General features: G+C 39.8%; 1 protein-coding gene across 3 annotated transcripts in view; it reads right to left on the bottom strand.

The window, feature by feature from the left end:
• Window positions 1-25,329, bottom strand: part of LOC109983188 (contactin-4) — a 163,479-nt gene that overhangs the window by 16,821 nt on the left and 121,329 nt on the right. For all 3 annotated transcript variants that reach the window (XM_065955320.1, XM_065955322.1, XM_065955321.1), the window contains exon 12: window positions 8,497-8,624. In XM_065955320.1, coding sequence (XP_065811392.1) covers window positions 8,497-8,624 — 128 coding nt within the window. The remainder of the gene's footprint in view (window positions 1-8,496; window positions 8,625-25,329) is intronic.

Raw genomic sequence — 25,329 nt, 5'->3', positions numbered from 1 at the left:
GGAGAGTGATGTGAGCATGAATAAAGCAAAAAGGAGGGCGTGGAGAAGTCATGTGCAATGTGATTCAGGGTCGTTGACAACAAATTCAATAAATCGAAGCTGCTGTACTGTGAATGTCTTGAATCAAAAACGCATTTTGAGACAGACAAAAATCAAATAAAAGGGTGGAAACATGATATAAAAGGGAATATAGTTAGTGCAATTTAAAAAAATTTTTTTTTGCTAAACTAAAACCCATTTCTTCAGTTTAAAAGTAAACCTTAAAAAATGAATTGTAGTCTGAAAGAAATGTCAAATTTCTGAAAACATTCATTTAGCTTCAAGTTTTCCATTTTCACAGAATGCCAAAATTAATTTTACAAGGCTTCTCCAATATTGCTGGAGTATCAGTTTTATATCAGTGCCTGTGTATCAGTTAAATATGGGGACATTTTAACATTGTGGGGAAAAAGTTTTAAAACGCTAAAACTTTATTTTTGTGAAGAGAAAATCCTACTTTTTAAAGTTTACCAGATGTACATTTTCTACCTTCATAGAATCTTTCAGAAGTGAGTTTACATCACCCACTTTCAAAGACCTACCCAAACAGTTGCAAGCCTTGGAGTCATGTCTGGCAGAGAAGTATTAGAGCTTTGGTCTGAAACTGTGAAGTTTAGAAACAATCCTGGGGGCAGGTTCGTTCAATTTTAACCTATTGGTTATGGATAACTGTTGGGTCTTTGAAAATGATATAACAAAAAATAGAGTCTGGACCGGCTCTTTTTGTAAAGTCTCTTGAGATAGCAACTTTTATGAAAGAAATGGATGGATTGATTGATGTAACAGGTCAGCCAGGTGAGTTGGATTGACAGACTACTCCGCCAATGACTGACAACTAGACACAACCCAAACAGGATACCTGGTTCTTTTCTTGTCAGTCCGAGAGCAGTCCTTCTGTCATTAATATCAACGGTATAATAAGTCATAATCTTTGGCATTTTTCACTACCTGATACTAAATGAGTTGACACAGTAGAGAATTAAACTATGGCCCACTGATGAAGGCTGCTTTTAAACATCGAAACCTTTACTGTGCACATCCTTACATAGCGATCAGTTAGTGATGCATTCCCTATCACCCAGCAGTAGTAGGTCCATCAGAAAGCGTCAACAAAGCTGGACTAACTTTAGTGCAAAGTAACATACCAAAAAGTTGCATGTTACCTATATTCAAGGACTACAAAGGGTAACTAATGTGTAACAACAAAATGTTTGTATGTAAGTGAAAACATTATTTGGATCTGTGGTTGAGTGAGAAGTTGAGAGCCTTAGTTATCCACGTATATATCCGTACATACACTATACTGTATGTCCATTTATCTATTTATTTGGAGGCATCAGAACCAAAGGAAAAAACACACTTCATTCAGTTAAGGCCAAAAGCCTTTTCTTAAATAGCTTTACAAAATGTGATGCCGCATGTGGAGCGAAAGTCAACATAATTTCTTTGAAGATTAATCAATAGAATGTGATGTTTCCCATTTAACCTTGCTGAAGAAGTCCTTCAATTCATCCTTTTAATTTCTCGGGTCATTTTGGAACAAGAATGAAAAACTCATCCCACATCATTTTTGTAAAAAAAAAAAAAAAAAAAAAAAAAAAAAAAAAGTTTTTTAAACTAAATGAAAATTAAAGTTCTGTCAAGGACAAAATCTTCATTCACTAGAAAACCTTGTGAACCTTCTTTACAAAATACATACAAGATTCACTGAAAACAGTATCAGCAACCGGATCACTGACAGATGGCTACTCAATGTGTTTTTCTTTAGAAATGTCAGGAGTCACCTGTTGGATTTTATATAGTTGTGGACAGCCAACAGAAAGAAAAGGTTTGCTTGGGCACTGTTTGAACTTCCAAAATCAAACGCTCTCTTTTCTTCCAATTGAAACACCAGCGCTTGAGTTTGGTCTATTTGAACAGCTTCAAATACTTTTCCCTACCCACACGGTCAAAGTAAAAACTAGTTATTTCCTATCATAACCCAACCATAAGTGTTCGTGGCTATGTGAATGCAGGCGAATGCAAATGTTAACGTGCCGACATGCTTGCTCTGACGTTTTCTAAGCCCCGTTTCCATCAAGCGGTCCAGTTCAGTTCGGTTCGGTACAGTACAGTACACATTTCAAGGTTTCTTTATTCGTCTCCCTAGGGAGAAATTTGTCTAGGATTTATTGCCGTTCCCAAAGTCAAAAGTTGGGAAGGGTACCAAAATAACTGATCAGTACCATTCTATTTTTTTTGGTGACCTTCTGTTGGGGTGCTGAGCGTATCCAACCCTAAAGGGCGGAGCTAGAGTTGTCACTTCCCTTGCAACAGTGGTAATAAAGGAGAAACTCAAAACCCGCCATGTTCAAATATCCTGTGGATTTAGAGAGAGTAATTTTAAAGCTGTTTTTGATTTTTTTGCGACTTTTATCATCACTTTCTTTGTTGAATTTATTGGATGTCTACACTGTGACGAGCAGCTGCTTTAGTGATGTGTAAGGGTACGGTCGGCTGTGGAAACGCAAGCAAGACCAGGATTTACTGTACCATACCGTACCAAACTGTAATGAACCCAACTGGACCACTTGGTGGGACATGTTTAGCAGTTACAATATTTTTTTTACCATCTTAGTTTAATGGAAACCAGGGGAAATATTTGCCATGTAGAGATAAGCACAATTCAAAATCTATTCTGTAGTTTTATATTTCCCTTCAGGCATAACTCAAAAGGATTGGCTACATACAATGTTGGCCTCATGGTGGCAATGGAAAATAACTTGAGAGGTCAAAAAAGATACAAGTCATCCTAAGAGGAATGTAAATGTCTGAACTAAAGTAAATGGCAAACTATTCAAAAGTTTTTCAGACATTTCTTTAAAAAAAACACATACAAGAACGACACCGTGGCTTATGAGGAAAAGTCAGGGGATTATCAGAGTAATTACGATACATCCTCTGGGTACCAGGATGTAGTGCATGAAGAGTGACACTGCCATTCCTAGAGGCACGCCACCAGTGTGTGTCATAGCGCAAAAGTGATCCTTTTTAACTTTCCAAGCACCTCCAGAGCATATGGTAGGGATGATGTGTCACCGTGTTGGAAAGATGAATTGCCGTCAGGGTTTAGAGAGGCAAACAGAAGTGAAAACAGTGTGATCTCAGAAGTTTTGAGTTCACTGACCATCTGTAATGATCGGAGGCATCCTTAATTACTGCGGCTCATCTCCAGTGTAATCAAAATTCAAGGAGCAGGTTTATAATCAAGTGCAATTAATCCGCTAATATCCCCCCAGTGCTGGAATAATGGGGACTCTAACAGGGCTCGTCTGCTGTGACTGCTCCTCCGCTGTTTGCTGGGTGGCTTACTCACAGCGGGAGACGCTGAATGCTTTTTGACAGGTATTTTTCGGCATTCACATCACCAAAGTCAATTTGTATAAACTACTGTCATCTCCCATAAGGGCTGCTCCTTGCAACACACATTTCTCCCGGCTAAACAGGTTTCCAATCTTCAGGGAAATAGTGCATGTAAATTACCCTATCCCATTTTCTAAACAATATCGATTGTGACAGAGAGGCACAGGAACATTTGTATATCAGCTGCAGAAAAACGGCTTTTAACATATGACGATGGATAGAAAGCAAGTGAGGCAGGGTGTCGAATGGAACCACTTTCTGAAGAATAATAAGGGGATAACAGTGCGGTGTGTTTATGCTGAGAAGACACAGGGGTGTGTTTCCTTGCGGGCCATCAACCTGAACCTACAGTGAGAGCTCACGGATTGGCTGGCGGCTCTACCATTTCATTTCACAGTGTGTGATAAATGGTTAATAGGAGAGTGAGAAGTGTATCTGGCAGAGTGAAGCAATGCTCTGCTTTTCATTACACCTCAAAGTCAATTTCTGTGCTTAAAATTTCACAGCAATTAGAACATTCACGTGCTAAAATACAAACACACTGACTTTTTACACTGTTCATTTCTTCACTTCAATTATGCAAAGGTTACTGATTATTTTTATAGGAAGGCAGAGTCGCCAACGGGAGGCAGAGGGAGGCATCAGCATTAATCAGCACTAAGGTGCACTCTAAGCTCTACCCACATCCTTGACTGCTGCTGCCTTTCGAGCATTCATAATAAATGAAATCTGTCGTTTATAATTTAACAGAAAAGGGAAACATGCCTTGATAGTGATTTACAGAAGGACAAGCTGGTCTAGAGAATTTCATTATATGATGTGTTGTTCGTAAAGAGAGGATTTGCTTCATTGATACACCACATGACATTTCTCCTGCTGTGATTCATATTGACATGTATCAATGTTTTCCCAAGTATTCAATTAAAAACCTGCCTGCAGTGCTTGAAGTAAGATTTCGACTGGAACAGTGAAAAAAATCACCTACCAAAGTGATATTGATGCTAAAATTCATGGATTTTTTTTTAAACATAGTATTCACATGTAGAATGAAGGCAAAAAAAATACCTAACCTTATAAAAAAAGAATGTGCAACATTTTCTAAATAAATATGGCAGACGTCAAATATATCGTATGCAATTATTTATCAGTCAAGACTGAAACTGAAGCATGAGTCCCGTCAGCTGTGTTGTTGTCGGAGCTGTGTTTACATCATGTTTACATGGACGAGACGGCCGACTCCTCGAATGTCACAAAAGTGTATTTAAATCATCGCCATTCTGTGTCAATTTATGTGCAATGTGAAGCAACGAGCTAACTGAAGTGTGCTAACATTAGTCCGCTAACACAACAACGCAGGCCACAGGCAATTGCAGCTTGAGCCAATAAGGACAATTTTGTCCAGCGCTTGCGGTAAACTCCTCGGTGCGAACTTGAGTGGAGGTGGGGTTCGAGGTGTGTTGCTCCAACCCTCTTTCAATATGGTGGAGATGCAGACAAACAGCAGTTTGTTTTTTGGTTTCATGCTGGTGCGAATTTAAAGGATATCTGCAGGTTTTTAATTCCTTTTTTTTACCTGTATGTGTAACTTATTGCCTAATGTGAAAGGTCCCCTTGGGACTTACATCAGCGGACATAAATCACAGGCTGTTTGTTTACATGCTGTTACACAGAACCATTTTCTCAGATGTTCTGAATTGCTTATCTGAGCATGAGTCTTAGCTTCTTGCAGGAAAAAACTAACCAGATGAAATTGCAGCCGTAAATATTGTCTAAAGGATAAAATGCGGAGAAGCCAATAATCTGTTTAAATATACATGTAAATCTATACCAAACCTTTTGAAATATGAGGCATGAACTTTTCTCCCATAGGCCAACGAAACAAGGATCAATAATTCCATAAATCCCGCCAACGAGTAAGGTCATGGCAGAACAAATAACAATAACACAAATGAACCGTGCAACCCCTGAGAAAAGGGGGGTCACAGGGAGGGTATAGTTCACAGAATATGTCAGCTACTCCCCCAGGAACAAGAGGAGGTGAGTACTCCCGGTGAAAAACAGCTGTCTGAGAATAAAACCACTCAAAGCACAACATTTCACCCGCTACTCACATTCATTTTCCTTGAATTCATGGCCTTTGATACACAACGGTATTTCAGAGTACTTTACATGACGCATCTTTAGGAAGAAAAAATAAGGAAGAAAAAAATTGAATAGGAAAAACAGGGAGAAATATAAATATGCATTGGCTTCTTTTAATCTTCCGTGGACATTCTCCGATGCAGTCTTTTTAAAATTGATTTAAAATGCCTGTTAAAGCTGAAAACTGAGGACTAAAGATTTCAGATTTAGTTGTTCAGATCCTTATCAGGCTTTTACGAATTAAATAGAAAGTCATTTTGTCTGCGTTAAAACTCCTGGTAGGTACTTAAAGTTTGTACATTTTGGCGACCCCTCTGGACAAAGTGGTACCTCTTATATCTTTGCTTATCTCGTCACCTTCATGTGCATGTAGTGGTTAACAAAATCATCTTTTCCAGCTTTCTTTTTCTAAAGATTTAATTTTGCGCTTTTAAAAAAAAATTAAATAAATTGAGATCGGACATTGGATAGAATCAGAAATCGGGGGGAGAGAGAGAGAGTGTGAATTGACATGCTGGAAAGGAGCCACAGGTTGATTCAAACCGCGTGTTTGGAGGACTAAAGCCTCCGTGGGGTGCTCATACTAACTTACAGACTACCAGCACCCCATCCTGCTTTCTTTTAAAAGTCAAATGTATCATTCATCAAGGATCTTTTATTTGTCATGGAAAATGTAACAAAATATCTGCTTTAGCAGCATGTTGTAAATCACTTTGTCTGACACTTACCCTGCAGCAGCTGTTACAGACATTAAACATAACAATATCGAAGTAATCAGTCTTCAGAAGCTGATGCTGTTGTTTAGAGACATCAGTATTCATTTCACTGTGTTTCATAACCAGTAAAAACACCTCACATTGAGATTTAAGCACATTAAGTCATTTATAAGTTTCCCTGTCTTGGAGTATTCTGTGGGACTGATACCCCTTGGTGGAAGGCATATTTGATATCCATCCATTATCTATACTACTTTTCCATCTCGTGGTCCCAGGGGGCTGGGGTCGATCCCTGCTGTCATTGGGCGAGATGCAATCACAGGACAAATAGAGACAGACAACCAGCCACAATCACATTCACACCTACGTACAATTTATAGTCAACAATTAACCTGGAGAGCATGTCTTTGGAGTGTGGGAGGAGGCCGGAGTACCCGCAGAGAACCCACGCATGCACAGGGAGAACATGCAATCTCAGAGACGCCACGGGGATTCTAACCAGGAACGTCCTCGCTGTGAGGCAACAGCGCTAAACACTATGAGGATTAATATTCATCAAGCAAGGTCCAAGGATTGAGACTTGGAGCCTGGGCTCTGATTATTATAACACTGGCCTGAGAATCAAAACCCAGTTTTCCAGTAATTTCTCAGAAAACTCAAACAAACAGTAATCACTACGATAACAGTGTGGCTGAGAAAGCATCGACCATGTCCTCAGTTTTTACAGTTTTTTTCCGCGTGGCTTTGATGAACAATAATTGCTCTGTTATTTCCTTCTAAGGTTTGTTCTGTCTGTATTACAGAATGTTCCTACCAATGCTGTTATGTGATCACAGACTCATGAGGATCACATCTATCATATCAAACCGCAGGAGAAAAAGAAAAAGTCTGGTCAACTTTACTTTGGGGAAAAAAGGAAAGAGAAGAAAAACACAAGCGAAATACAGAGAAGCAAAACCCCAGAGAGATTAAAAGAGCTGTACAACAGACAGTGAGTGAGGCAAGACCCTGATGTGAAGCAGAAAGGTCCTGTTGGGGTTTCTTTCTGTAATAAGCACATTCGCTCTCTTTTTCTTTGTCATGTATGGACAGTAGTTATAGATAAATCACACAGAACACCGAAGAGGTCGACTTAACAAGTCAGTCGGAAACAAAAATGACTGTCAACAAGGAATTACATTCATATCCAACTAATTTGCAACAACAAACATGTTATGAGTAAAATATTTGATTAAAAGATTTTTTCCTATTTACATGATGAAGAAATGTTGAATTAGGTACACAGCAAATAAAGTTGTAAGGGAAAGTTTCAGAGTGATGTTCAACGACTACACATTTATTACGTTCCCTGCTCTAGTAAGATATCTTACTTCAAACTGCCAACTTAGTGACTGCCGCAGTATTTCACTTTGTGTGTTTGCTTGATTCAGAAAAAAAATCAGCTCTGGCTTGAGAAAGAGGACTTTTTTTTCCTAACTTCATCCACAACATTTCCACAGTCTTAACCAAAATGCTGCTATTTCCTACTTTCAACCACAAACTTGGGACTCGTGAATTTAGTTTATTTACTCAACCAAGTGTCCAAAGAACAAGTCAAAGATTACACTCTCACCACAAGTATTAATCCCAGTTAAGCAACAATTCAGGGATGAAAATGATCCCCTATGTGATTCTTAAAACAAAACATGTCCAAAAAAGTAACAGGTATTTAGCTTTTTGAATAATACATCCTGACTTACAGCACCAGATGAGAAATGCAAACTGCACAACGGTCTTACAACACGAGGTCTTTTCACACTGCATATAAAGTGACAGTACTGGAGGAACAGACAAATCGAGCTTAGTGTTCTCAACACCTTTGCAAACAGACATGGTAACTGACGTGTGTCTGTCTCAGGTTATGACACCGAAGAGAAACCAAAAAACTATCTTCAGGACTTGTCAAAAGACGGAGAGAGGTTTGAGGCTTTCAAAATCAGAGTCCTTCTTTTTCCATGATGGTCATGTTTTATTTATGAAATTGAATACTTCAGGTTAGATTACAAGGAGCAGAATGAAACATCAAGCAACTCTACACGCTGTCAGAGTGGAAAACATGCACTTGAAAAAGTTGTCCAGTACTTTAATGGTCAGGGGTCCCTGCAGACTGAATTGCAAACGAGAAAGTGATGAAATAGCAAGACGGAATAGGAAATACCTTTAACTGTGATGCTTCCTGTGCTGCTCGCCACGCCAAACTGGTTTCTTGCCACACAGGTGTAAAGACCTGCGTCAGATTTGGTTGCATTCCATATGCGGAGGTTACCGTTGTCCAGAATTGACACCCTGTCGAAAAAAAAGACAAATTATTTCTGTCACTGCTGTTTCATTTTGTACTGTTCAGAACACATGTGGAACAAATTGCTCTTTGTTGGTGGCATTCTGTTGATGTAGCAAAAGATAAGTGACTAATACAACAGAGAACATTTCTTAGTTTCTCTAATTGAGTTCTGCTTCTTTGCAAACTGACAGCGATGAGAAATGGGACTGATGTTAAGGGATGATTAATTCAGCACATAAATTCAAGATATCTAGGACAACAGCGGCTTCATGCCCTTTTTACAATGGCCACTAGTGCTTGAATAAAGGTCAAAAGGCCTTAACAAAATGTGACATTTTCTAAATAACAAGCGAAAATGGAAATTATGCCCTTGAAAGCAAGGTACTGTGGGAAATCAAGGGTCGTCCGACTCATCAAAACACATTGAATTTTAATTATCTGAAATGCTCTGCTGAATCTGCAAACTGTACAGCATCAGCCTAATGGTGAGGGCGGTACAATGATGTGTGGCCGCTAAATTGCTCTGTTCACCTATGAAAGGAGTCAGAGCAAACAGATTGGCGACTCTTATTAGGAAGGGAGTTTTAGAGAAAAAGCTAACTGTATTGTATTGCACTGTTTTTTAATAGCAAGAGAGAGATACATAATTTAAACTACAAAAATCAGGGTTTTTTCCGCTGCAGAAATAATACACGGAGAACTGCATTTTAGAAAAAATAATCAACAGTCCGGAGACGGTGAAAAGAGTAGGCCATTTAATTGAGTGTGAGCTTGGTGAAATAGTCTGTGTCAAACATGGGTGTGGTCTTAGTGACATCACCCATTGGTTTCTTAAGCAGAACTTTGAAGACGAACAATGGCTGCTGCCATATTTGAAATGCTTTCTCAAGCTAACTCCGTACAAATGTTGTGCAGTGCACCTGCACCCTGCCGAGCTGAGCGCAGCCACAAACAACAAACAGCGTCTCACTTTCTTTATAGTGTGAAAACCTACACGGATATCGCAGAGAAACCTCTAATTTGCGAAGAAAGGTCCAACAGTGTGTGTGTACCAGGTGTGTTTTAAACAGCAGCAGAAATGTGTGTTGTGCTTGTTAAGTGGTCGTTATAAATCTGCAGCTCCTGGTCAAACATAAACTCTCCAAAATCCTTTCATGCCCTGAGGTTTTCATGAACACACCCCCCTCTTCTTCTTTGCTGCTCGCCTCCACCTGCTCAGCAGAAGAAAGGTCAGGGCTTTCTTCTAAATAGGGGACGTATTGCGCTGTGACAGAAGCTACATCCCTAAGCTATTTTCCCGACTATCGTTTTCGGTCACCAATAGGAACTTGCGCTGTTGCTTTGTACGCTCCCCCCTGCTCTGCGCCCTAACCCCGTGGCGAGCGAAACGCACACCGCATTGCCTATCTGAAAGGCCCTCAAGTGTCCAGGCAAACGGCTACAACAGTAAACAGCTACCACGCGCCTGCCTGTCAATCAGAGAAGCGGTTCCCCCAATTATCCATAAACCTCAGCTGTAACATGTTTGTTTCTGATGTCAAAATTAGCATTTTAACCATGGATATTACACTTTTGGAGCCTGCCACCAGTGGACACTTGAGGAACTATAGTTCTTTGTACTTCTGCATTGGCTTCATTTTTCAACACCGAAGGTTGCTCCCTGGTCAGTACAGAACATTATTCATTTTGGCATCATAGATCTTTTCTTTCACGGAGGGGAATGTGTTCCTTAAGTGGACCTCTGGGAATATGTGAATGGAGATATGCACTTTGGATCTCTGTAAGTGAGCTGGTCATGGGGTGGTGTGGCCTTTGGGAGGTTCAGGAAGAATTAGAGGCGGAACCAGCCGGAGGGGTCATAGAGTTTCCAATTTTCAGTTTCTGATGTTAGTAGTGACTGTATGGATGGTCCTCGTACGGCTTTAGCATATGAGCGACCACATTTTGGACTGGTCCTTGTTTTTTGTTGAAGTCTGATTGGCTTATGTGGGCTATGGCTCATCATAACCAAAAACAATGTTTGCATGCATCTGAAGTTGTAAAACAGCCAAATGTGCAAAATTGACAGATATTTCCTGTGCTGAATGGCCACAAGATGATGATGATGATGATGAGGCTGGAACAAGCAGCAGGAACACAACAGGTTGGCATTTAGTGTGCAGTACAGGCACCAGAAATGAAGTTAATAATCATAATTCTTATTATTCTTTTGATGTGAAGGTCAGTGTCCCTTTTGGAGGTGATGAGATATCTCATTGTTAGAATAATGAAGGACGCAAGGAACAGGTTGCTCTTGTCTTTTTACCTTTGGCGCCAATGTTCTGTGTGAACTACAGTAAACTAGCCATCAAAACGGCTCTCCATCCAATACTTTAAATAATTTAATAGCGATTTAGAAGAAAAACTACTATACTGCTTACATTAAAAGTTCCACATGACAATATTTCAAAGCAACAGACTGTGTATCAGCACACTAGCTTTGCAGAGATGGTAAAACATTGTTCCTGCACTGCTTCAGATAGATTCAAATACATATTTGACATTCACATTTTACAGACAATGCACACTGAGCTACACACAGATAAGAGATTCATAGCCATATTAGAAGATTAAATATAATAGCCTTTTTTTTTCTGCTCCAGATTTGAACTATAAGCACAATGGAGGCTAAAGGGAAATGTGGTTGCTACACCCCTGTAGCATAAATTTTAAAATGGGTTTTACATTTCACTCTCTCTGGCCATCTCCATTGGATCGTTTTCAAGTGCTGGATGTGATAAGAAAAGTGCAGAGACAGTTGTGTAAAAGACTTCACTTCTCTAACCTCATGGTAATGCTGAGTGTAGGCTTCTGGGTTCATATCAGGCTGAGAGAAAGTGCTGAATGCAAAGTAGCCAACAGTGGCCATCAGTTAGATGAGAGGCATATCGCTGTGTGGGATGGCCCACAGTTAATGACATCAAAGCCGGAGGCCGATAAATTTGAAGAAAATGGCCCATTAAATGGCACCACAGTTCTACAACTGACCATAACCCTAAGCACAGTAAGCACAATTAAAACAACTATTATGCATTAATTACACTGCATAGCTGGCAATCTGAAAGTTAGCATAAGGAAATTGTAAGTAAAGACATTAATCTACATTAGAGTGAGTTTTTGCTCCATTGCGAGTATTTTCAATTAGCTGGTTGCCTTGTTTTTGTAATCAATGAGCAAAAACAAAGGGAAAGAAATGTTATCTAAACTAGAACATGCTCTGACCCAGTTCAAATCAACCAGCACACAGCTCACTGCAATACCTCAACATAACTAAGTACCTGCATTTGTGAACTGCACTCTGAATATACACAATCCCCTTTTCCTCAGGGACAACAGCTATATCATGTGACTTTTGCACCATGCGTCTTGTAAGAGGAAGCTCTACAGAGAGTGAACAAGTGGTGCTGCACATGGTGCACAATAGCTCTTCCAGAGAGTTAAATCCTCAGTAGCCCTCCTGCAGAGCCAAGACGGTTCCTAGCTATTCACGACATTGTCCTCCCTTTTTGGAAGCTTTATGTGAAGACAGGAAGGCACTTTTTCCGTGCACCAATATTACCCAAACAAGAGCAGACCAGCTGCCTGCACACGTTTGCATCCATTTAGTCTGAAGTGAATGGGGGAAGAGGCAGATGTGGTCAAATACAGTATAAGTCAACCGAGGCAGAGCAGTAGTAAATAAGAGATGGAGGCTGCCTATTAAGACGTCTCAGTTTTGCTCATGTCTTCCCTCTTTTCTGCCGAGGCCCAGACAACATGTCTGCGTGATGTGCCCATTATGTGAGAAGTCATTTCCCACCTCCATCCCGAGTGAAGCCAATGAAGGGGCAGGTATCAATAATTCACAGGTGAGATGAACACAAGTGAACCTCCTTTCATCCTTGCCTCACACAGGTTTAATGGACACAGCAATAATTCTCCTAAGAGGAGGCAATTATTTGGAACAAGGCGAGATGGCCAAATGCACTTGTGTAATCCTAAAAAACACAGGTGTGTATTTTGGATGGGATCAAGCCTCTGAGGACAGGGGCTGCACAGTGTTGATCCTCCCTGCTCTGTGACAAGATGAAAGAGACAAATAACATCAGTCACATGGAAGCTATCACGGGCACTGTGAAGTGGAAATTGCAGGAAAGAGCCTCGTCCGGAGTAAAAAAAACCTGTTTTTGTTATTTCCTTACATTCTCTTTGAGATGCTGTTAACAGATGCAGACATTGCCTTTTTGTAAGCTCCTTCGCAATCAAAAAGCCACTTGAAAGCCTTGTTTTGATGTTTCATTCAGACATATTTTGTCTTTGATCTGCTGGATAAATTCTACATTGTGAGAGGAAACTGTCACAATCCAAATAATGAGTCACAGGAAAATGCAAGAAAATTGTGTATTGAAAGCAACAGCTTTGTATTGAGTGTGAGCCTGGAATGTGAAGCAGGTTTTTTAATGTCAGCAGCAGGAGCCTCATGCTCAAACAGAAAGAATCATGTTAGAACGCTTTTTTTATAAACTCTCTGATTGTAATACCTTTGGAGAATATGAGTGCACTCGTAAAAATTCAACATACGAACAATGTGCCTAATCACGGACTACATGATTTGAGAGTTTCTAACAGCACCGTTCATGAATACTTAGTCACTTCATGAGATGCCGCGGCGGATTGGTAGCATGACTGCAGGGTGGAGGCCTGTATCCGTTGCTACTTAATTAACAGGGTAAATAGAGCAGGCTTGTGAAAATAGGGGTTAAGATTCTATCAGTGGAATTACTCAGCCATGAGACCACAGGAAGAGAGATCATCACGAGCTTATGGTGATTTTACCAAATAATTAGTCTCAGCTTAAGCCTTCCATACACAAAGATTATTGCCTCAGTGCACACACAGCTTGCTTAACTCACCACTGCAATAACCATTTGCTTTCAAACTCCAGTTAACAAAATGCAAAAAAAGCAGATGTGAAAAAGGACTGCAGGGGATGTGTTGGATGTTGTGTTCGCCCAGCGCGATAAGCTCCCAGATAAGGTGGGGTGGGTGCTGTGTTACTATTCCAAACCCAGACTGACCACCGTCGACCTACCTGCAGGTGATGTTTCTAATCATAATTGTATCAAAACGTCAGCGTTGTTAACAGCGCTGCAGGCGAGAGGCTATAATGCGGCGAGTGTGCCGAGAAAAGAGACGAGGTCACCATATCCTCTGAGCCGGGACAAGGGGTGGGACCTAACTTCAGGTGTTGATCTATGCTCTTGACTGCTTTAAAAACCCTGAAGTGTAAAGGGGGAAGGACTGTCTGAGATAAATTGAAAGGCTGTCTCTCCTCAGGTTCCCCACAGTGTGCTATGCTGGAGAGAAATGGCCTTGTCAGCGGCATAAATCAAGCCCAGCTGTGCAATGTAGACCCAGGACGCTAAAACCTGCCGAGCGCAATGCAACTGTGGTACAACTTCTCAGATGTCTGCGTTAATGCAGCATCATGACTCACCAATACTCACGCTTTTTCCTGTCTATGTCCTCAATATCAAGGTTAACTGTCAATTAGAGGCCACGAGTATGCGTCTGAGAATGTATTTATTTTTTCATCTGTAAGTCATAAGTCAAGGAGGGGGGGGGGCTGGGCATTCATTTTGACTAAGTTCTGCTGTTCCAATAATTAGTGTCCTGTCTCTTGGATCATGAGCTGCAGAGGACTAGAGTGGAAGTCCATCAGACTAAACCCAACAATGGTTATTCTGTGCAATCTGCCTTTCCACCATAAAAAACTAGGACATGAAGCGAGAGAGAGACCAACCCACCCAAGGCCTTCCAGAGAGGGGCGTGGTCAAACACAGCTCACTTGCATTTAAAGCCATAGACACAAAAACAGCCTGTTCTGAGCAGGGCTGAAATAGAGGGGTTAGCAGGCATGCTACAATACAGGATCAGAGTGGATTTTTTAGCAAGGAACTTCAAAGACATGTTTTAGGGACCTCTGAGAATTATTTAAACTTGTTGAAATGGAGGATAATAATGTGACCTTTAATAGTGCTTTAGTTGCAAAATTCACATTTCCATGCATCTTCCTAGTATTATTTAAAGCTGCTATGAGGAACTTGTGTCAATTTTAGAGCCTCCAGTGGACAAATTTATACCTTTTATCTCTTTTCTGACATAGCTTACCATGCTGCCTTTTCTAAGCCAAATGTATCACTTAGCCTGAATCTTACCTGTGTAGTAGAAGGTCAGAAAGCCAGTTTCAGCACAATGCGTTTATTTTCCTTTTTTTTAAACCTACCCTGCGGTAGCCTTTACATGCATTATAAATAACTATACAGCAATATTCAGACTTCTCCCTGATGACTTTGTTTGATTTCATAATGAGGCATCAGTATTACATTCAATATTCTTCATAACCACCTAAAAACTCCTCTCAGGATCTTTAAGAGTATTTGTACATCCTCAGGTCTAACCACATGATAGACTGTTTCAGCTCACATTTAATTTTAATTATAGATTCCATGCTAACAACTCTGGGATGAGTGTTTCAGCTGCTGCACTTACTATCCCTTTCTCCATAAACCACTTACTGAACATAGTAGGTAACCAGCACAGGAAAAACACAAAACAAGATAGTGCTCAAATCTGAATGTGAAAGGGCAGTGAAGTGTCTGAAATTGGCTAAAGAATACATCCTCTTGCAATTAACAGAAGCACGCAAAGTAGCTTATAAGTGAAGAAAGGGGGTTCAATGCTACCGATCATATCTAAAGAATAGAGACATCAGGTCAAAATGTTCCTGAATATAACATTATCCTGCTCCTACACCATGCATGCTTTGCAACCAGGAGCAGTGTTTTGTGCTGCTTTCTGTTTGGCCACATTAACAGTAAAGTAAGTTGCAGGCAATACTTGAAATGACTTTCTTTTTGGTTCACTGTGTATTGACACTTGTCTCCAGGGCTCCAGCTAGCATTAAAGCTTCTTTGGCAATATTGTTTCTTTATAAAACACGGCCAGGGGACAGGTCTGCTGAGCTGCGTCGCAAGTATTAATCTCTTTCTCAGTGAAATGCACACTGGTGCTACTGCTCTAGTTTGTATTACCATAATGTAAGCAGAAGAATGGCAAGTTCTTTGCCCCGAAAGCCCCATGCAGCTAGAATATTTGTTATTTTTTTGCTTTTTTTTGACAGCATGAATTGTACACTTGGGGACTACATTATTATACGAACAGTCCTAGGTACCATTTGGATGTTACATGATCTGTTCCAGGAATTAGTCACTTGATTTATTTTCTAAATCACAACAAAAATTAAGCGGAATCTTCCATAATAATGACAAAAATGGACTTAAATGTACAAGATATTTTGTGTTTGGTCTCATTCTACCAATAACGGAAAAGGGCAATATCACATAATGTCCCCAGGTGTGAAAATACTGTCAGCTTGTTATCAGCGCTTTAGTGAAAAAAATAACACACCCACAGATGCAGGCACATTCTCTAGTGTCGAAGAACCCAGTTGATGAACCTTTCCAGAATTTATGTTGTGTGAAAGTGTGCATTTTCTTATAAGAAGGTGACTTAATGAAGCTGGCTGATTGAGAGCATCTTAATTCCCGCCTGTGGAACACGATGTGATTGTGTCTGTAATTGCATTGCGAGGAGAGGGAGTTTATCGGGCCTGGGCCATGGAGGGGTTTGTGTTTGTACTTCCAGAGGATTCCTTTAATCACAAATTGCTCTCCTGGTCTATTCCCCTTCCAGAGATATTCATCTCTTCTTGTGTGCTGAGGTATCCCTCCAGGAATAAAGAGCACACACACATGTTCCACAGGAAATTGTCATAGGAACCAAGATGGATTACTCATGCTGCGCTGGCAGATTCTCACTTTGAAAAATGATATCAGCCACAGTCTTTAAGATAAAAATAATCCCAGCAAGCAGAACATGGAAGCGGACGGGTAAAGAGGGCTCAGACCTAATCTCATCAAACATCTTGAATTCACTTTATATCTGGTCTGAGATTTACTTGAGTTTAGTCAGTCAGAACCAGACTCTTTGCAGAAACATATTTTAACCCAGCCTAACACCACTGTGCAGCAATGGAAAAACTGCTAATATAGCAAATATACAGCTGGAATGATAGATGATGGAAAAATGTATTGCGCTACATGATCTGAAATCTTAATGACTTCAGGGATACACTCCGTCTGTGAGTGATGCAGTCTAGGAAGTTCGATCATAATGGCTGGAAGGTAAATTGATCTGCTAATCATTTAGATGGTCCCTAAATACAACTACAAATTCAATTAATACCCTTCATTAAGACTGACAAGCAAATGCTGATGTACAGTCTGGCTGCCATGGAAGTATTCTTCAACATAAATCACCCTGATCAAAAGTGAAGAGGGCCATCAGGGCCATGTGAAATTGTTAAGTATTAAATTCAGTCTTGTTAGATTTTCCTCTTTGATATTTTCTCATTTCTTTATCTTTTTCTTGTGTGCATGTGGAGACATAATGGAGGTGAAGTCATACATTATATAGTTTCCGTGGTTCCAAAACCTCAGTGGGCAGAGAGACCCAGCATTTTCAGGCTATGTTTAGAACAGCACTGACAACATGTCGACTGAGTTGATACATTCAGCAACTTTACAGACAGTGTAAAAAAAACAGGCACACACTTTTAGGCTATTTGAAGAAAAGTGTTATTATGATGTATTCAAGAGACAAAACTTGTGGCCTCACAATGACTAGGGATGTCTGTGCTTAGTCCACAAAAAAGTCAAATGTGATCACTAGAATTATTGGTGAGTTAGATTTATTATTTAAAAATGGGCCTGCTTTCCTCGCTCTACTACCTGGATGTAAACAAGCACAGTGCATGGATAGCCTTTCTTCGGAGCAGTGCGATTTGGTAGCATTTGATCCAGAAAATTGAGTTAAAATGTTTGTAGACTGAATCAGGTTAAACTGGTATATTAACCTGAGCACTCCTTAACCACATTCAGCCCAGGCATGTGGATGTTAACCTACCCTGCTGACCTACCTAGCACGTTAGCCACATTAGCGAAACGCATCACATTGTTTACCCGAACACAGTTTTGATTGTGCTCAATTTAGACTGTTTTCTGAGTGTTTTCTAAGCTTTAGACAAGTTGATGAGCCGTGATTTAAATTTCGGACTTTCGGAAATAAGTCACCTTGTTACATCCCTGGACTACATAAGGTAAAACAAGATTACAGTTTTCAAAATGATCCAACAATAATTTGTAGTTACTGACTGAGGCTAACAGGTCACAATGAAGAAAGTGAGCATCTTCATAAATGTATGTCGAAAAATAAAAAAGCAGACACTAAATGTGTTGAGTATTGCTAATGATTTCAGTTTGTTTAGCTTTTAAAGTGACAGGAGAAAACGGTTGAGAACAGGGACAAGCTAATGAGTGTAGAGAAACCAAGGCTTTACCGAGTTTGAGCCCCTGACATTAGCCGAAAGGACAATAGCATTCAGGAGCGACTTGCATTTAGTAGATGTGCTATTGGGCAAACCTTTAACACTGAATCCGCATTTAAGTTTTCACTGGAGCAATTGACATTTCACAAATTTTTGAGGTATTAATATGTTAATTGTAGATACCTTAAAGATCTTGATGCACCAGAATTAATGTATACTTATAATTACATTGCTGTTTTCTTTGAATTCTAACCACTCCAAATGTTTTTTAACCAGCTCACTACAGATTGCATTTTAACAGAGCTTGCCAAAGTTGGATCTTTTATAACCTGAAATGTATATGACTTAATAAAACACTCAATTTATGTTACATAGATGGACGCAATTCCACACACTTTTACCATTTTAGGTTTCCAAAGGTTTAGTGACACCAGCCTCCAAACTAATTGTGTATGGAGTTGTATTCCCTTTACTCCCTTGCACACTGCTTGAACAGTTGGAGAAATTAAATAACTGACAGAAATTATAATACAGCTTTGCTAGAACAATGAGCAACGTGAACATAAGGGACTACGTGCTGATCTAATCCAGATGTATCTGATGTTCACAGCATGTCCATCATGTGATGCAGTCTCCCCTCCTTGGAGCCACACATGTCTGCTAACTTCTGATTCACATTCATCTGCAGGGAAGTGACTCGAGCTAGAAACAGCCAAAGTTGGACACTGCAGGAAAATAACAAGATAGATGTTGAGTAATGTCAAGCATCATATTCGTACTTATCTATTTTTTAAGAAAATTAAATCGGGCCATATAAAGACATGCCGCTGTGCTACAGTAGTTAGCCTGCAGTTGCCTCCCAGCTATGTTTAGTAAGTCATACTTGAAGGGAGATCTCCATTTTATTTAAGTTGTACACTGCTGACCATTCATGCATCCATCCAGCATGAATACCATTGACATGAATGAATAAATAACATAGGATTTTGCAATAACATGCTCTGATATGATTTTGATAACTTATCAGAGGCTTACTTCATCACCTTTCAAAAAGAAATGTGGGACTTTAGCGATGCCACACCAAGCTAGTAATTCAACCCAACAGATGAGATTTTTTCTGCCTCATATGCAGTTCTTACTGTGAGATATATTTAGATTAAATAATAATAATTTATTATGTGAATGTGTGTACTAGGAGGCGTTTCATTAACTCATATCAGTTGAGTCTCTCTCCCGTTCACATGCAGGAAGCTCCGCACTTGTGCAGAATTTTATGCTACACCCAGGGTGGAGAGGTGTCGGGAAAAGACAAAATGAAATGCACCAGTCAGCTGTCGGCATCTGCCTAAGCAGGGAGTAAACCTTTCCCTCAGACAAAGTAATGAAAGAACTCATTCTGGGCATATAAACTCTCTGTATCCAGGCCTGGCACCGCTCATTCACCGCTAACCTCCACAGAGTCAGAGTCAGAACTACACTTCAGAGGCAGATGTTCAATTACAGGCAAATGAGAAAATTAGAGCTCTGATGTAAAAAAATGTGAAGTGACATTTAAAATGTTTTTAATAAGTGTAACAGCACGCAGATAAAGAACGAGGGGACTGAAATAGAATTGCTGGGCCACACGTTCACATATCCTTTAATCACCAGTTTTATTAATACACCTGTTTCCATACAGCGGTTATTAATTCCATGTCTTCATAAAATCAAGCCGTGAGACATTTGATGAGACTCTTATTAAAATCTCCTTGAAACAGAACAAAGGCATCATGAAAAGATGAGACGATATGTGATAAGTAAATTAATGCAAAGTTCACTGCTATGCCTCCTCCGCAGTGTTGGTGTTCTCCTGACACTGATTCTTCCTGGAGAGCGTCTGGCAGAGCAGATGGGCCTATAAATGGAGCTCACTCTGCGAGACATCTCTTCATTTACGTGACAGCCATGCTTATTTGCTCTGCCAATGTAGGAGGGGAGTCTAATATGCAAGAGGGACAGTGTACCAGCAGGTCATGACAACTGATTGAATCTGGCCAATCCAGCTATAGCAAGTTTTGCCCTCGATACAGACTTAATAGACAAATCAAAATCCAGACCACATTCAGAAACCCTCCTGTGACTTCTCACTGTAACTCAGAGAGACACTCAAAATCGTGACATGTAAAGCTAGCACCTACAGTTCAGTCATTAACACTCACCACTTTGAGCTATATGCCACGCCAAGCAGACACATTTAAAACTGCTGCAGGCACGAAACTGAATCAGAGAACATCCTGTGATCGTAATTTCTTATGCTCACTGATTCATGTGCCACTCCAGCACTCCATTTGTGTTTCAATAGCTTGGCAAAAGTTTTTAAAAAAGCAACATTAAAGACTCAGCTAAGTGTAAATCTCAGCTCAGGGGGTGACACGTGGTTAAAAAAAAATATGAGAGGGCAAACATTCGGGCCAATTTCCCAACAGCATTTTGTTCTTCAAAGAAAATTGCAGAGACTTCGAAACAACGGGCCCATTAGTGTGTCAAGCTGCTCAGATTGTGGCCACTTTCCGATTTGATATTGTTTTCTTTATGCCAAGGGTAGCTGTAATTGGATGGGCTAACATAGAACTTATGTATGATGAGATGAACAGCTCAAAGAGTGAAGGCTGCTTTTTAACCCTGGATTTTTAAAGGGAAAAAAGGGGGATAAAAAAAAACAAAACATGTGAGCCAAATAAGACATATTCAGTCTTACATGGTGAGATGTTTATTCTGTGAATAAACTTAAAAGTGTACAATTTGGTTTTGGCAGAAAATATATCAAAAACACAGCAAAACAAACAAAATGTGTATCCCTAGTGTTCATTTGATCAAAATTGTTATGTCATGCAAATATGAGGTGGTGGTTTTGTCTCTAATGGACCATTTTAGTTCTGTGCGGTGTATTTGAAAATATTTTGACATGTTTCCCCCATCTCTGCAGCCATTAAGGTTTTTTGTAACAAAATGAGGAGGTATCATGAATCATATCACCTGTTCAGAAAGGCTTTTAGGACAGGCTGGATTTTACATTCTATCATGCAATGTTTGCTGTTATGTGAATTACTTTGAACTATAATTACACGACTCTCTCAATGTAATTCCGGATTTTGATCCAAATTACAAAGCAAGCACTAACTAGGTTCTAGTGTAGAGGTGAAAAAGAAAGTCACAACATGCTGGGCCCGCCTGGATGTGAAATGCAGTCAATAGATGGAGTTCTAATATTACTCATGTGGGTATGTTGGGAAGGTAGTAATAACGTTTTGGATTTAGGGCTATGTAAAAAAAAAAAATCACTGAATGTTATTCCTTTAAACTTAAAATATTTTTTAAAAAGCCTTCAGTGTCCTCTCTTATCCCTGTAAACACAAACCTATGACCAATCATAGGCCACTGGAACATTTTGGCCAGTATTCCAGACTTTTCAACCATCTGGCCAGAAGACAGTGTTGTAAACATTTCTAGCCATAAGCCTGCTCACTGTTGTGTTTTATGTAACCCATGGCCATGTCTGTCCCAACTGATTGTCTGAATAAGCAATGATTTACCCACAATGTGAGATAAAGAGACAGCCTGTTTGTACCGACCAAACATAAAGGCATGTACAGAAAAAAGGGAGCGTTGATGTAGATTTTAAACCACTGGAGGGGGTGTTTTCTAACAAGATAAGTATTTCAGTCTTATCATTTGACAACCAAACTGGCCAATGAAAGCTGTTTCTGGTCACTGGCCAAGCAGGCGCCACACAATGATGGCTGTGAACTTCTTGGCACTGATATGCTTATAATTTCTCTTTTTTTTCTTCTTGTTTTATACATTAAAACCAAACGTTACTATAATAATATAAGGTAAGGTTTTTTTTCCTTAAAAAATGTAATTATAATACCTTAGTATTGAAGAGGAAACACATTTATAGCCCACACATCATGAAAAAATTTGACTTAAACATACATTAAAGAAATGGTTTTCAGATTTACCAATACAAAACCATTGTATGTTCATTTTAACTCTCCTAATATTTGGGAGATATTGTTGTAGTCTCAAGCTTCCCCCTCTTTCCTGTAGCATCCTTCCTTCGTGTTTCTTTGTACATGCCGTGGGACTGTACATCTTTGGCTGTTTGAAACCAGCTATCTAGGGTAAAAAAAGGGCTGCTAAAACTTTGAACAGATGTTACCTTGGCAACAAGCTTGCTGTACTCCCCCTGTTCAAAGATGTCACTCAAATGGTTACACTCCCAAGAGCACATTGACTGCCACAGCTCACACTACAGTGCACTATTTAACTCAGTTTTTTTTTCAGCTTGGAATCATGAGAATAGTGTAAGGGAATGTTTGAAACATAAAAAAACTATTTAATTATTGTATTATAAACAACAATAAAGCCCTATAGAACCATGGAAAATGTCTGTATGATAAACAAAATGACACATGCACCAACACACTACCTCTAAGAACTAGCAGCATGATTCAGTACCTGCAGAACAAGCCATTTCTTCTCCTCCTCAAGTGACACAGTCCAACAGAGCAGACAGACTCACAGCCTGGCAGCAGAGACACCTCTGGGTTCTACTGATATGCAGTTATTTTAGCCGAACAGAATATGAAATTTGAAACCTAAAGACAGTTGTATTTGTAAAATCCTGAATCCCTAAATTGAGTTTCTGAATGTCACACATGCTATTATCTTTCAATGGCTCTGTGGAGCTCAGAGAATGTTAATGTATTATTGAATCAAAAGTCAAAATAAATGTCTCCTTGCCTAACTATTACTAAGCAATTATTTTCAGTGGGTTTCGGGATTTAAATGAATACATTGAATCTACTGTTATGCTATTATTACCACTCAGGATCCTGAGTGGTATTTTGACTGGTCAACAGTTTGACAGGTACATTGTGTTACTGAAGGAGCATCTTCCCTCAGCAGTGACAATGAATATATAAATAACCACATTTTGAAATCTCAGGATCAGCAGGATTTATGTTTTTCTTCTACCTTAAAACCATTTTAAAGAGGTTTGATGCCTTACCTAGAAAAATAAACTCATACAGTACAATTAAAGGTAAGAAGAAATCTTTGTTTATGGCATTTGCATCACAGTGCCACACCTCAAACCTGTTTTAGATATATGACCTTTTGGACTGCCCTTACAAACTTACAAATGAGATTTAACAACATACTTTTATGTTCTAATTTTGTAAAATAGGTCAACACTTAAAACAAATCAACATGTTTCAGCTTTGAAAGAACCTACAACGAAAAGTAGGGGGGATTTGTCCAGCACAAATATTTGCATGACCATTTCAGGTGCTGTTAAATGTGGTACGGAGCAACCTCTGGGTGTCAGCACATCCTGCAATAGCACATCAGAGAGATAGTAGACTGAGTTTCTGGTGTGATCAACTCAAGACACTTAATTTCTTTCTGCTAGTGACACACTGAAATGGTTCAAGGAAGGTGGAAGTAGTTCAAGACAGACAGCACAGAGGGCACTTGTTCAATAGGACCGACAAAAAATGGCCAATATCCATGACTAGGGTGGACTTCCTAAATGTTCGATTGATCATCCTAAACCAGAAGCCCTGGGTCAAGAGAAAGGTGGTGCCAGACAGGACTTGCGCTCAAACTATGATTTAGAAGAGTTGAAAAATGTCAGCATCTCTCCCTGAAGAACTGAACAACTGTTTAGAGAGTAAGAGAGCTGAGTAGTCAAGTCAGGTCATTTTTATTTATGTTGTCGACCAAAGTCTTCTACAGAGTAAAAAGGTAAAACATATAGTTATAAAAGGATATTAAAGAAAAAACACATGTTGGGATAAAAGCAGCATAAAACAATAGTAATAGTAATGATAAAATTTGTTGGGATATAACATTCTTATCATGAAGGGATCCCCTAAGAGATGTGTATTCAACATGGATTTAAAACATTCAAGAGTAGGGGCAGATGGTGGGCTGTTCTGCAAGTTTTGTGTTTGTGCTTGATCGCCCCTGGTTTTAAGCCGTGTTTTAGGCACATCAAGGAGCAGCTGGTGATGGACCTCAGAGCTTTGGCTAAAAAAAGGCCCAGAATCCATTCCCTCCTATAACATTTAAGACTGATGTGTGCTCTCCTTTGAAGGAATGAATCTGCCCAAAGCAATAGGATCTGATGACATCCCTTGCAAAGCTTTCAAGGTATGTGCATATGATCTGACAGATGCTTTCACATATATTATCAACCCGCCAAGGCACCAGTCTGTAGTGTGCACCTGTTTAAAGAAGTCCACCATTTTCACCATCCTTAAAAAGCCCAGACTCTCACTCTGAATGGCGGCGGCTAAGCAGCACTCGGTTGAACCAATATGAAATGCAACAAGTGACTCAGTGGTTAAATTGCTGTTCATTAACTTTAGTTCAGAAATCAATTCCATTGTGCTCCATCAGCAAAATAAGGTTCCACACCATCCTCCTTGGACTGGACACTGAACTTCCTTAGTTAAGACCAAAGGCTATGTGGATAGAAATCACCTAATCCTCCAGCCTCACTCAACATTGGTGCTCTCCAGGGCTGCGTGCTAAGCCCTCTTCTGTACTGCCTTTTCAACCAAGAGTCTATGACCAGCCGCATACGAACACTTATGTTAATAAGATGGTCACAGAGGGAAGGTCAGAGCCCTGACATTTTGGTAACAGAACAACAAGCCCCTTCTAAATGCCATCACTGCTAACTTTGAACTACAGGGGGCAATAAGGAGAAGGACACGCCCTCCGTCCAATAATGAGACTAGAAGAGAAAATCTGCAGGTTTAGCTTCCCAAGTGTTCACATCAACAAGGAAATAATATGGATTCAGAAATATAAAGGTTCACCAGCATGGACTGAGTACTCTGAAACTTGTATTGGTATATGATTGAGAGTAACCAGACTGGCTTTATTACTGCCATGTATTACAAATGACTCTTTGAAGTATACAGTAGTAAAACTGTACAACACAGATGAAGCTTGGATCCACTGATGACTTCAACACCCTATGGTGAAGAGGAAGGCGAACGGGATCATTAAAGAATCTGTCCACCCGAGCCTCAGACTTGTTCTGCTTGCTGCTGTCAGGCAGACGGTACAGCAGCATGCGGTCCTGCACCCCTACACTCAGGGACAGTTTCATCCCTAAGGCCATAAGGCTTTGGAACTATTGAGCTCACAAGCTCATCACTGTCACCAGACTTGCACTGTATAAATAC

Source organism: Labrus bergylta, chromosome 5 (genome assembly GCF_963930695.1).
Source record: "Labrus bergylta chromosome 5, fLabBer1.1, whole genome shotgun sequence".
In the NCBI taxonomy this organism is placed as follows: Eukaryota; Metazoa; Chordata; class Actinopteri; order Labriformes; family Labridae; genus Labrus; species Labrus bergylta.
This window is presented reverse-complemented; position numbering and strand designations above follow the sequence as displayed.